This window comes from Myotis myotis, unplaced genomic scaffold, assembly GCF_014108235.1.
Source record: "Myotis myotis isolate mMyoMyo1 unplaced genomic scaffold, mMyoMyo1.p scaffold_m19_p_20, whole genome shotgun sequence".
NCBI classification, from domain to species: Eukaryota; Metazoa; Chordata; class Mammalia; order Chiroptera; family Vespertilionidae; genus Myotis; species Myotis myotis.
The window spans coordinates 3814965-3827656 of record NW_023416325.1 but is presented as its reverse complement, the minus strand read 5'-3'; the positions used below and the strand labels follow the sequence as shown (position 1 = coordinate 3827656).

General features: G+C 48.9%; 1 protein-coding gene across 2 annotated transcripts in view; it reads left to right on the top strand.

Annotated features, from left to right (window-relative positions):
- Window positions 1–12692, top strand: part of SGSM1 (small G protein signaling modulator 1) — a 55249-nt gene that overhangs the window by 34081 nt on the left and 8476 nt on the right. For both annotated transcript variants that reach the window (XM_036354326.1, XM_036354327.1), the window contains 8 exons: window positions 1756–1894; window positions 4493–4557; window positions 6434–6579; window positions 7767–7895; window positions 8259–8441; window positions 9711–9779; window positions 10372–10959; window positions 11968–12092. In XM_036354326.1, the coding sequence (XP_036210219.1) occupies window positions 1756–1894; window positions 4493–4557; window positions 6434–6579; window positions 7767–7895; window positions 8259–8441; window positions 9711–9779; window positions 10372–10959; window positions 11968–12092 (1444 nt within the window). The remainder of the gene's footprint in view (window positions 1–1755; window positions 1895–4492; window positions 4558–6433; window positions 6580–7766; window positions 7896–8258; window positions 8442–9710; window positions 9780–10371; window positions 10960–11967; window positions 12093–12692) is intronic.

Sequence of the window (12692 nt, the reverse complement as noted above, 5' to 3'; positions counted from 1 at the left end):
TGTCCAGTTGGTACCCTGCGTGATGCAGCTTGGAGTGCTGTGGGTTCAGTAGTGAAGGGATCCATGGGTGATGTCTACAGGGTGGGAGGGACTGGGGGCAGAGGCATGCCTGCCACACCTGGGCACAACTGATCAATGCTTCCCTGAGATTGGCTAAGAACTGGGGCTGTTTTTCTAGAACATTTTACAGGGGCTTGCTGGTCATTTTTGGCCAGCTCCTTGGTGAGTCTGCTTGGGAAGGTTTAGTGTAACAAGCCAGTTTGGGTGGCCCCCAAAGCCTCATTCTGGAGGCGGCTTTGTCCTACGTCATTGGGTAGGAGCTGACCCTGTCAGCCACTGCGCTCTGATGACAAGTGGGGCTGAGCCCACAACTACCCTCCCCTTGGAGCCCGAGAAAAGATGCCATATTACCACTCATCCTTGAGGACGCCTGGCACCAGGGTAAATATGCATCCCTCTTAATTTCCTGGAGCAGGGCTTGGCAAACATGGCCTGCAGGCCAAACCCAGCTTCATTCTGTACAGCCCGTGAGCTGAGAACGGTCTTTACATTTTTTGAATAATTGAGAAAAAAAATCAAAAGCAGAATAATATTTTGTGACAGGTGATAATGATATGAAAGGCACATTTCAGTGCCCATAAAGTTTTATTAGAACATACCCATGCTTGTTTGTTTACATTTTATGTATGGCTACTTTTGCCCTACAACAGCAGAGTTGAGTGGCTACAATAGCAACCAACTGGCTCATAAATCCAAAACTATTTTCTACTTGGATCTTTACAGAAAATATTTTTTGAGCCCTGTCCTAGAGAAAATAATTTTTGCACCTGTCTTGAACTGCCAGGGGGCCAAGAAGTTAACTGTAGAAATTGTGATGTATATGTCACCAGTATGTTTGTCCTGCAGCGGCACAGATCCTGCGGTGTTCTTGGAGCTGGGAAAGAAAACAGTGAGGGAAACTTAAGGGCCATATTCCTGGGAGCAGTTGAGCAGGAATCACCAATGTCCAAGAGTTAGGAGATCAGTCGTGCTTTCTTGGTTTTCAAATGTGGTTGCTATATCAGAATTATTTTTGAAATATAGACTCAAGGGATGTATGACCAGGAGGTTTTAATTGGGTACGTCAGGGGTGGGATACAGGCTTATGGCTTTTTAATAAGCCCCCGCCCCCATGTGATTCTGGGGGTGGCCAGCCTACTTGAGACCCATTGAAGCAGCTGGATCAGGACCACGGACAGCACAGGTACCCTCTTCTAGTCAGTGGGAGGCTCCACTGGGTTCTCACCCATGTGTGCCCTGCCTCATCAGATGAGTCAGGCTCCCTCTGTCTCACTGGACAGAGGACTGGAGACCATCTGCCTTCCCCAGAAGCCCCCAGCAGGTCCCCGTCCTTCCATGTCAGCCTCCTGTGAGGACAGCTGAATGACAACATGGTGTGAGGCGTGGCCTCCTACTCTGGGATTGGGCCTGTTTTCTTGGCTCTGGTCTCTCTCTGGGTTCTCTTCCACTCTCTACCGTCATCAGCTCTGCCCATTTGCTGGGGGCCCCAAATTTTGGTGGTGGCTTTCACTGGATCAGGATGGCTCAGGAACTTGGGTCAGACAACGATTGTGGTCGCTGTTTCCTACTGTGACATTAAGGGGCTTTTCCTATTCCTGTGCTGGCCTAGGAGTGAGCGGCTTGTTTTGGGGTGAGGCTTCTGTAACCCACATATGCTCAATCAGGGCTCTTCTTCTGCCTTTCTACTCCCCACAGTGCCCCAGGACCTGATGGATGTCTCCATGAGCAACCTGCCATCGCTATGGCAACCCAGTACCCACAAATCCTCTTGCTCATCCTGTTCACAGAGTGGCTCAGGTGATGGTGGCTCAACCAATGGCTGCAAACATGAGAGGTATGAGGGGCTGGAGCTGTGGAGGGAGGGAATCGGAAGGATTTACCAAAGATTTGGAGATACCTGTTACTTGCCTTGCGCTGACTTCAGAGGCTCCGGAATCATCCAGATCCAGGTTAAATCCTAGCCTTGTGAAGTCCTAGCTGTTGGAGCTTCCTTACATGGAAAAAGAACGTATGTCGCAGAACAAACAGCCCTAAAATCTCAGTGGCTATTACAACAAAGGTTTATTTGTCTTGCATGCTATGTGTCTGTTATGGATCAGTTGGAGACTCTGCTTTCTGCATATCAAAGGCCCGGCTGATGGAGCCACCACCATCTTGAATATTGCCAATCACAGTGACTGAGGGAAATGGCATGGAGGGACTCGAAGCTGCATTTACTTATTTTTTTAAATATATTTTATCGATTTTTTACAGAGAGGAAGGGAGAGGGATACAGAGTTAGAAACATTGACGAGAGAGAAACATGGATTCAGCTGCCTCTTGCATGCCCCCTACTGGGAATGTGCCGCAACCCAGGTACATGCCCTTGACCGGAATCGAACCTGGGATCCTTCAGTCCGCAGGCCGATGCTCTATCCTCTGAGCCAAACCAGTTAGGGCATCAAAGCTGCATTTATTTATTTGTTCATTTATTTATTTTCATTTATTTTATTTTATTTTTTTATCTTTAAATTCTTTATTAGTTAAGGAATTTAAATGCCCCAGGTCAAATGAGGCACCTGTCATTTCCACTCACACCTCATTGGCCCTGTCTACAAGGAGCCAGGAAGTGGAGTTCCCCCTTGCACTTCCAGACAGAAACCAGAAATACTACTTAATGACAACCACACATGCCTAAATGGGACACTAATGCTTACTTTATATAGCTATTGTAAGGACATATCAAATAATGGTTTGAAGTGGCCAACATGTGCTACATGGTAATGCTCAATAAATTACACGCTATTTTATTGTATAAGTTACATCCCAAGATCAACTCTTTCTTTGCACATAGAGCTTTGGTCTCTTTGGAAGAAGGACGCGGCCCACTCATGAGAATGGTCTTGTTTCCTGCTGACCTGGCCTGGCCTACACGAGTGGAATGCGCTTTTCCCTTCTGGGCCTCTGTCCCAATGGGTGGTCAGTCATCAGCTGTAGGAACATCAAGGGCAGGGGGCTGGATTCAGATTTTTTAAGCCTTCTAAGCCCTGGGGACCAGAAACCTTACCATCCGAGCAGATTCTCAGTCTCTCATCCCAGACCTCCTGAAGCAGAATCTGCATTTAACAAGATCCCAAGACCATGTGTACCTTTAAGTTTGAGAAGCACTGATATAACCGAGAGCCTAACATGTTATTGTGCGTCAGAATCACCTGGGGGACGTAGGAAAACCTACTGGTGCCTGGACTACTTCTTGGCGGTCCTGACTGAGTGGGTCTGTGTGGGGCCCAGGAATCCACGTGGTGGAGAAATTCCAAGTAATTAGGGGCTTGTGGTCCATGGACCACTGAAAAGTGCTGTTCTAACTTAGTACCCCCTTTCACTGTATCTGTTTACACACTTCTAGTGACAGGGAGCTCACCACCTTGCAGGTAGTTAAGCACACTATGGGACAGCTGTCAGTGAGATGCTCTTCTCATGTAATCCGAGTCTTGCCAACCTGAGGGCAGAAAGAGGGTGCCTTTAAAGTTTAATGCCTCCAGGTGTACCTGGGGGACTTCGGCCATGCTTTCTACTCAGTGTTCCCGGGTTTTCCTGGGTGTCCTCTGGGATCATTTTCCTCTACTCTGTTTTTCGCAAGAAGGTACAACACTCTCTTCAGCAGCCCTTATTTTCTACAACAATGCTGGGGCCTTATTCCTCTCTCCTCTTCAGCCAAAAAAGCCCCCCAGAATTCCCATGCAAGGAGAATTTATGCGGCATCACCTGCTTTGCAATCAGCTAGACTCTGAGTCCCAGTTTGGCTCAGTTTGGTTCAGGGGGGTCACTTCAGAAGTCAGAATTCTTTCTGAAGGTGTCAGAAACCCACTTCAAACTGGTTCAAGTAAAAAGGAAAATCTGACAGACTTGAAAAGTCCACAGGTGCAGTGGCTTCAGGTATGGCTGGATCCAGATACTCAAAACAGGAATCTGTTTTTTTCTTTGGCTCTTGCTTCTATTTGCCACTATGATGGTTTCATGGCTTAGGCAGGCCCTTCTATGCAGTAGCAAAAATGGATCCCAGATGCCACTGCCCATATCCCATTGGCTTTGGAACTTAATCAGGGAAAAGAGTGTCTGTTTCCCAGTTACCCCAACCAAAGTCCCAGGGCTGATTCTCATTGGCCCAGGTTGGGTCACATCACCACCTCTGGCCCAATCACTGTGATTCCAATGTGAGTCATGCACTGGGAAGAATCAGCTCTACCCAAGCCATAGGGACAGAGTTATGGAGTGACTCCCAAGCAGATAGCAGAAGGGGCAGTGATGCTGTATGAACAGAAATAATACCCCCACAGTCCCCTTGACCGGCTGGCTTTAATCTGCTCCTAGAGATAACGAGTTGTCTCCTCTCCAGGAAACCTGGGCTGTGGGTGGGTCTGTCCTAAGTGTCTCTCTTTTCCTCCACCGGCAGGGCTCCCCTGAAGCTTCTCTGTGACAACATGAAGTACCAGATCCTTTCCAGAGCCTTCTATGGATGTGCGTATTGACCTTATTTGCCGTCGTGATCTCCAGGGAACATTCATTGAGTGCCTGTGACGTGCCATCAATATCGGGGGGAGGAGCCTGGCTCTGGAGTTTGAACCCATGTTCCTCTATTTCCTAGATTCCTGGTTTCAGTGACATGATATTAACTTCTCTGAGCCTCAGTTTCCTCATCTATAAATTGGAGATAAATATACTTTGATCCTAAGAGAGGGCAGTGAGCAATGGGGTTCCTTGGTGGCAGGGGTTTGGTTTAATTGCCATTGCATCCCCAGTGCCCACCGTAGAGTGTTTGTCTTCAGGACTGAATGAGAAGCATGCATAAAGCCCCCGCAGCTAGTGCTGCACATCACAGGTGCTCATAACGGCCTGTTCCCTTTCCCTGTGGGCAGGAGCAGAAGAGAAAGGTGGCCTGATCCCTTCCCAAGAACTTAAAAATGAAATTCATAATATAAGTACTCTGATTATTTCATTTTAACCGATGAGGAAACGCAGGTACAGAAAGGGGGAAATGACTTGCCCAAGGTCACACAGCTAATAAGCAACAGACTCAAACCCAGGTCTGCCTGACGCAAAGGCTATGTTTTTCCCTCACTCTGCTATATCAGTTCTTAGCAGGGTTTAGTTCCCCAGCCTCTCAGCCTAGGTGTGTGTATTTCAGGATTCTAGAAAAGCGTTAACACATGCTGCATGGGCCTGTGAAATAGCAGTGCAGGTCCTATCCCTGAGTGCCTGAAGAGGCAGGGAGAGTGTGAACTCTCCAAGATCAAAGCTTTTGCCTGTTCTGGGCTGACCCATCCCCAGTGCCTAATGCAGGGCCTGGCATGGAGCAGGCATTGGGTGAGTATTTATGGAACCCAAATGGAAGAACTTCCTGGAGGAAGGGGAGAGGGTTTAAAGGGATCTTGAATGATGTCCTCACATGATGTGGCTCATCCCTGATGGCAGCTGAGAGCCCAGGTTCTGGAACTAGGCAGTTTGGGTTCAAATCCCAACTCCACGCTTCCTAGCTATGTAACCTGAGCAGGTGATGAAACCAGTCAGTGCTTCAGTTTCTCCATCTATGAGATGGGGATAAGAGTACCCACTGTGGCGAGAATTAAATGAGTGAAGTTAGGTAAGCTCAGGTGGCAGCTCCCTGGCACGTACGTAGTATGTGCTATGTAAGTGTTAGCCATCATCATCATCATCATCATCATCATCATCATCATCATCATCACTGTTGGTAGGGGCGAGTCCTCAGGCTCAGGAAGGTCCAGGGTCCTCTCTGGGAGTTAAGGATGAGATGGTGGGGGAGATCCAGAAGAAAGGTATGCAGTCAAAACCAGCACAAGCCAGTATTTGCCGGGTGCCTCGTGTTCCAGGCACCGTGCCCTCCAGGTGCCCAGGATGGGTTGGGTGAAGGTTGGCAGGCATTCTGTTTAGAGTGCAGGGCCATCTTTGAAAGCAAACCAGTGCCCTCAGCATCCTGTTGGTTATGACTCGCCGGGACCTTGTTTATCCAGCTCCACTTTTTCTCCCGCTCTCTTTCTCTCTGTGTGTGGATTGGAGGCACCCAGAGGCACAGGGAGCCCACCCCTACTCTGCTTCTAGCCTGTGAGTTAAATACCTTGGATTCTAGCAGAGGTGGTATCACCCTGACCAAGGTTGAGAAAGGTGACAGGACCACCCCACGGTCACAGAGCAGTTAAGCAGTCAAGCCCACAAGTGACTTCCCCCTCTGAGCCTAAGCTCCTTACCTGGAAAAGGGGGTGATGAAAACTCGTTGGGTCATGAGGGTTCAGGAAGGTTATGGGCAGCATCTTGGAGACTCTGAGACAAGGCAAGGAGGGTTGGATGGTGGATGATGACCCTTTATCTCCCCGCACAGGGCTTGCCTACTGCAGACACCTGTCCACCGTGCGGACCCACCTGTCAGCCCTGGTCAATCACATGATTGTGTCTCCAGACTTGCCCTGCGATGCTGGACACGGGCTGACGGCCGGGATCTGGGAGCAGTACCTTCAGGACAGCACAGTAAGGCTTGGCCTGGCTCGGCCTGTGGTGAGACTGCAGCAGGTGGGGGACATCTTGCAATCTAAGGAATAGACTTATCTGCTTGTGGGGACTCAAGGATGTTGTGATATCTTTGGGTTCTGCATACCAAAACTCAAGAGTTCTAAGACCCATAGCCTGCTTCTGCCCATTGGGGTGAGGATCAAGGAGGATGGAAAATACACATACTCTTCTGGAAGGAGTAAGAATCCATCAGTGGCCAAGCATTTATTAAGCACCAGCTGTATGCTCAGTCCTGCATGAGGTGCTATGAGTCCACAGTGAGCAGGAATTCATAATGCAGTCGAATCTACTTAGAATGATGAGAGGAGCTAAGTTAGAGGGAGACAGCTGTTAAAGTCATCCTAGTATGCCCCTAAATCATTAGTGTATACAGAACCAGCTACTAATGTTCACTGTGGATTAATTTGCTTTAAAACAATTTTCTTAGAGCTTAGTTGAGATGAAAAACTCCTAGATAATATTCCCAAATAAGCAAGTATACAAATTTGATTGAAAATTAGGTAGAAATATAAGTTCCTTATACCCTGGCTTTCCCTTTTTTCTTTTTTAAAATTTTTTTCTTTTAAATATATTTTATTGATTCATCACAGAGAGGAAGGGAGAGAGATAGAGAGTTAGAAACATCGATGAGAGAGAAACATCGATCAGCTGCCTCCTGCACACCTCCTACTGGGGATGTGCCTGCAACCAAGGTACATGCCCCTGGCCGGAATCGAACCTGGGACCTTTTAGTCCGCAGGCCGAAAGGCTCTATCCACTGAGCCAAACCGGTTAGGGCTTTTCCTTTTTTTCTTTAACAAAAATGAGTTCATACTAGACACGATCTGCATCTTGTTTTTTTCCACTAACAGTACACATTGAGCATCATTTTGTGTAGGTTCTCATAGATGCACCTCTCTACTCTCTGTGTGGTATTCCCATGTCGGGGTGTACTGTTCTCCCATTGGTGGGTAGTTGAGGGGTTCCCAGGGCTTTGCTCTTTCATATCACATTATAGTGGATATTGGGTGCATATGGCTTTGCTCATTCATGCCAGGGGTCCTAAGGGCTAGGTCTGAAAAGAAGAACTGCTGGATCACAGAGTCTGCCCCTGGCTTTCTGTTGACGAAACAAACCCTTTGCTCTCCCCTGTCCCCCCACCACAGAGTTACGAGGAGCAGGAGCTGTTGCGCCTTATCTACTATGGGGGCATCCAGCCCGAGATCCGCAAGGCTGTGTGGCCCTTCCTGCTGGGCCACTACCAGTTCGGGATGACAGAAACGGAAAGGAAGGAGGTTGGTTACCCTGAACTGCACTGGGTCTTTGGCAATCACAGGAGCCAGGTACTGTGAGGCTGGGGGAGCTCTGGTCCCATTTTGGACCAAGCTGGGCAGGGAGCTGGGGGGAGCCAGGAAGCTCAAGGGCAGCGCTCTCCAATAGAAATACAGCACAAGCCATGGATGTCATTTTTTAAAAATAAACTTTTATTTTGAGATAATTGTGGATTCACACCCTTCTTTATTACCTCCCACCTCGCCTTCCTGGCACATAGTAGGTGGTCAGTGAATGTGGGTTGAATGTTATGCCATGAATGTTAGATGGGTGCTTCCAGGGCTCAGGGTCCCAGCACTTCCGGTGACCTTGCATCTGCCCTGCAGGTGGACGAGCAGATTCATGCCTGCTATGCACAGACCATGTCCGAATGGCTGGGCTGTGAGGCAATTGTGCGGCAGAGGGAGCGGGAGTCCCACGCAGCTGCCCTGGCCAAATGCTCATCAGGGGCCAGCCTGGAGGGTCCCCTGCACCGGATGATGCACAGGGACTCCACCATCAGCAACGAGGTGATGGGCGGCTCACCTGAGGGAGTGGAGGGTGGGCGTGAAAGCCAGGATCTTCTCCATCAGGCTGTGGTAGGAATGGTGAGGACTGGGTGCCTGGGGCCTGGGGACAGAACCTCGTCCCTAGTTTTTGGGTGGAAGGAGACTTGGTAGTTTAACAGACCTAAGCTTGAACTCTAGCCCATTTTCTAGCCCTGGTGCTTCAGGCAAGCACCCATACTTCTGGGCCTCAGTTTCCTCATCTGTCAAAGGGAAATACTCATTTAGAGGGGAGGTTTGTGCACAGCTTAAATGAGTAGTGTACATAAAGCACCTACCACAGTGCTAGACTTCATTTATTCAACAAATGCTTATTGAGTGCCTACCATGTGCCAGGTACTGTCAGGAATGTTCTGAGATATCAGGAATACTTCAGTGACCAAGTCAGACATACCTGTTCTCACAGAGTCTCCAGTTTAGTGGCCCAAAGCAGGAACTGAAAAAAAAGTTAATTCTCTTCACTAGTGATGTATCAGCTATCATTTTGCTACACTAATACTGCGTAACAAGCAATCCTCAAAAGTCAGTGGTTTCCAACAACACACATTTCCTTTTTCTCGTGAGTCTGTGGGTCAGCAAGGCAGTTCTGAACTCTGAAAGTCAACTAAAAGTTTTGTTGACCTTCACAGAGCGCTCTCACCTGCCCGGACTGACTCATTTGCGCTCCACGTCCTACCCTTCAGCTGGTTACCTGGTATTTTCTCACAGTGAACGCAGATTATAAAGAGAGACATACACAAGCTCTTTTTCAGGCTCTGCCCTGGTGACTTTGCTAACATCCCATTGGCCAAAGCAGGTCACACTGCCAAGCCTAGCATCAGAGTAGGCAGGAAGTAGAAGTTATAGGGCAAAAAGCACAAATACAGAGAGGGAGTAAAAAAATCAGGCCATTCATACAAGTTACTCTGTGTCTAACTAAAATGTTAGCCAGAAGTCTCAAGTAGAGAGCAGTGACAGATGGGGTTTCCTGCTTGCAGGGGTGGGAGGTGGAGGCCCAGGGGCTGGTGGAGTGGACTCTGAAGATGCTCCAGGGAGCAGACAGTGAGACCCCCACCCCTTTCATTTCATAGATAGGAACCTGAGGCCTTGAGAGGGGGCCTCCTGAAGTCAGGAATAGAAATGAAACTAGACTTCTGACTCTCGCCCCAGCAACCCCTCCTGAGCTCAGTGCAGGGGCTCTGAGCCGGGATGCTGCAGCCTCACCCAGGCTCCCTCCTGCCTTTTTTCTCTCAGTCCTCCCAGAGCTGCAGTTCTGGCCACCAGAACATCCGCCTGCAGAGCGACTCCAGCAGCAGCACACAGGTGACCTTCCCAAGGCCACGCCCCCTACCGGCCCATCACCCTCCCTCCAACCTGGAGCAATAATGGGCTTGGATGCCCATCATCTCCGAGTCACTTACGGTTTATTTGTTTTAGCCGTTATACCAGCATTAAAGATTGAGTTTTTAATTACGTACGTAACCATGATCCATTTTCCCTGTAAAGAAGTTAAAATATTGCAGAGAAAGCTAAATTTGGCTTTGACTTCCATCATACAAACTTACGTGCACATAATTTAAGTAAAATATTAGTTAACAACATAAGGAACAGGTTAAACAAAGCATATTATATCCATGTAAATTCCTTAGTCATCCCTCCACAGAGTCAACTGCAATGCTTCCTTGCTTCTTTCTGGATTATTCTATGCATTTTCATACAGGTAGATTACTCTTTTATTCTTCACAAGTGGGAGCATGTATCGCACCTTGTCTTGCCTCACTCCTTTTACTGACTGGGCAGTGTTCCATCACATGCATGTTCCATATTTGAACCAGTCCCTGTTGATGAGTATTTAGGTTACTGCTGGAAGCAGTGTCCCTCCTAGTCCATCTGTCTTTGTGCACCTTGTCTTCAGGTGTTCGAGTCTGTGGACGAAGTGGAGCAGGTGGAGACAGAAGGCAGGTTGGAGGAGAAACAGCCCAAGATCCCCAATGGGAACCTGGTGAATGGCACCTGTTCCCCGGACTCCGGCCATCCTTCCTCCCACAACTTCTCCTCTGGCCTCTCGGAGCACTCGGAGCCCAGCCTGAGTACGGAGGACAGTGTCATGGACGCCCAGCGCAGTGCCTCCCTGGTGCTGCGACCCGGGGACAGCAGCGTGGACGAAGGGCAGAGTAGCGAGGCCACCACTTCCCGGGACGAGGCTCCCCGTGAGCAGCTGGCCGTGCAGGACAGCCTGGAGAGTGACCTCCTCGCCAACGAGAGCATGGACGAGTTCATGTCCATCGCAGGCAGCATGGACGTGGCTCTGCCTGAAAAGGAGGGCCCCCCGATGGAGGGCTGGGGGGGCAGCGAGGTGAAGTGCGGCCGGGTGGACAGTGAGGACAACCTTTCAGAGGAGCCCGAGATGGAGAGTCTCTTCCCAGCCTTGGCTTCTCTGGCCGTGAGCACAGCTGCCAACAACGAGGCGTCCCCTGTGTCATCCAGCGGTGTCACCTACTCCGTAAGTGTCTACAATTCTTCGCTCAGTTTCCTACAGCTGTAGTAGGGAGGGAGTGCACCCCAAACCTCAGTTTCCAGACAGCCCTGATTCATTGCATTTTCCCCATCACAAAGAGATCACGGTGGAAACCCATTTGGGGGGAATGATGATAAAATACTTAACGAACCCAGCCTTAGCAGTCAAACAGTCCTGGGTTTAAAGTGACCAGTTAGACAGGTCCCTTCATCTTTCTGAGCCTCAGTTCCCCTATCTGTCTTCCTGGCTTGTTTTCAAAATTACTGAGTCAGGCCCTCTGTGCCTACCACGTCGTGAGCACTCGATCAATCGATAGCAGCCTTGATGATGAGCATCTTGACTTACACCCAGGTGCAATATCTTCTAAATCTTTGAGTTTGGCTCTTTGGAGTCCTGCCTCAATGTGAAAAGTCTCACTAGACTCCTTACCTTGAGGGTGGGGGAACCACAACACCATTAAATCCAAGCTTAAATGTTCCCGTGTTGGCAGCTTCCCTCAAGCAAAAGCCAGCTTTGGTATTTTCTTGCCTTTTGGGATTGATTTTGGCCTTTAGATGTTCTTTTGTTTTCTGGCCATATCATTGAGCCATGTCATCAGGATTTTGGGGTCAAGGCATCAGGTCCAGCTTATTTCCAGAATCGGACTTCAGTTCCTTCCACTTATCCAGTCTTCGGCAGAGAGGGACATAATTCCAGCCACAGTTACAACTCTCTTTTAGTTTCTTCATCTATAAAATGGGAGTAATGCATCCATGCACCTCAGGATTGCTTTGTGTTATCAAAGAAAAAAATTAAAACAATATTCCTCATACAAAGTGAAGGGGATTTCTTAGAAAACTAACAAAAACCAAATCAAACCCTCAACTGGGCGCGGTAGAGGATGTCCTTACAGTGACGACAGGAGAGGGGAAGGAGAGGGGTGAGAATCTCTAAAATTAGCCTCTGAGAGGAGTTGGGGTGTAATTGTTTTCTTCCCCTCCTGTGGGCCGGCAGCCGGAGCTGCTCGACCTGTACACAGTGAACCTGCACCGCATCGAGAAGGACGTGCAGAGGTGCGACCGCAACTACTGGTACTTCACGCCCGCCAACCTGGAGAAGCTGCGCAACGTCATGTGCAGGTGGCTGGGGCCGGGGCAGGGCTGCATCTGTAGGGGATCAGATCGGATGGGGAGGGTAGAAGGTGGACTGCGGAGAGCCCAGCTAGAACTGCAGCCTCTGCAGCTGGCACCAGGCCCACCAGATCTTATTCCAGCCCACGCTGACACTATAACAATCATAGTAGTGTTAATAATAGAGGACATTTATTAAGCACGTACTGTATACCAGGCTCTGTCCTGAGCCCTTCACCGACATCATCTCTCTTAATCCTCACAACAAGCCTCTGAGGTAAGTATTGTCCCCCTTTATAGGTGAGGAAGTGGAGGCTCAGGGGGTACGACATTGCTCAAAGGCCTCCAGCTGGGCAGTGGCCGAGCGGGAACTTGTCCCCACATCTCTGGGGCTCTGGAGTCTGTGCTGTATTTTATTAAGCCAAGACCTGGGGCTACTTCCTACTTTTCATTGAAAGTTATTTTTATTTCTAAAAGTATGGAAGTAACCCAGGCTGATTAAAAACCTAAATCAACCAAGGAAATCAGTTCATAGATATAAAGAGAAACTTCTCCCATATCCAGTCATCAATACCACTGACCAGAAGAAGTAAGTACTGCTAATATGTT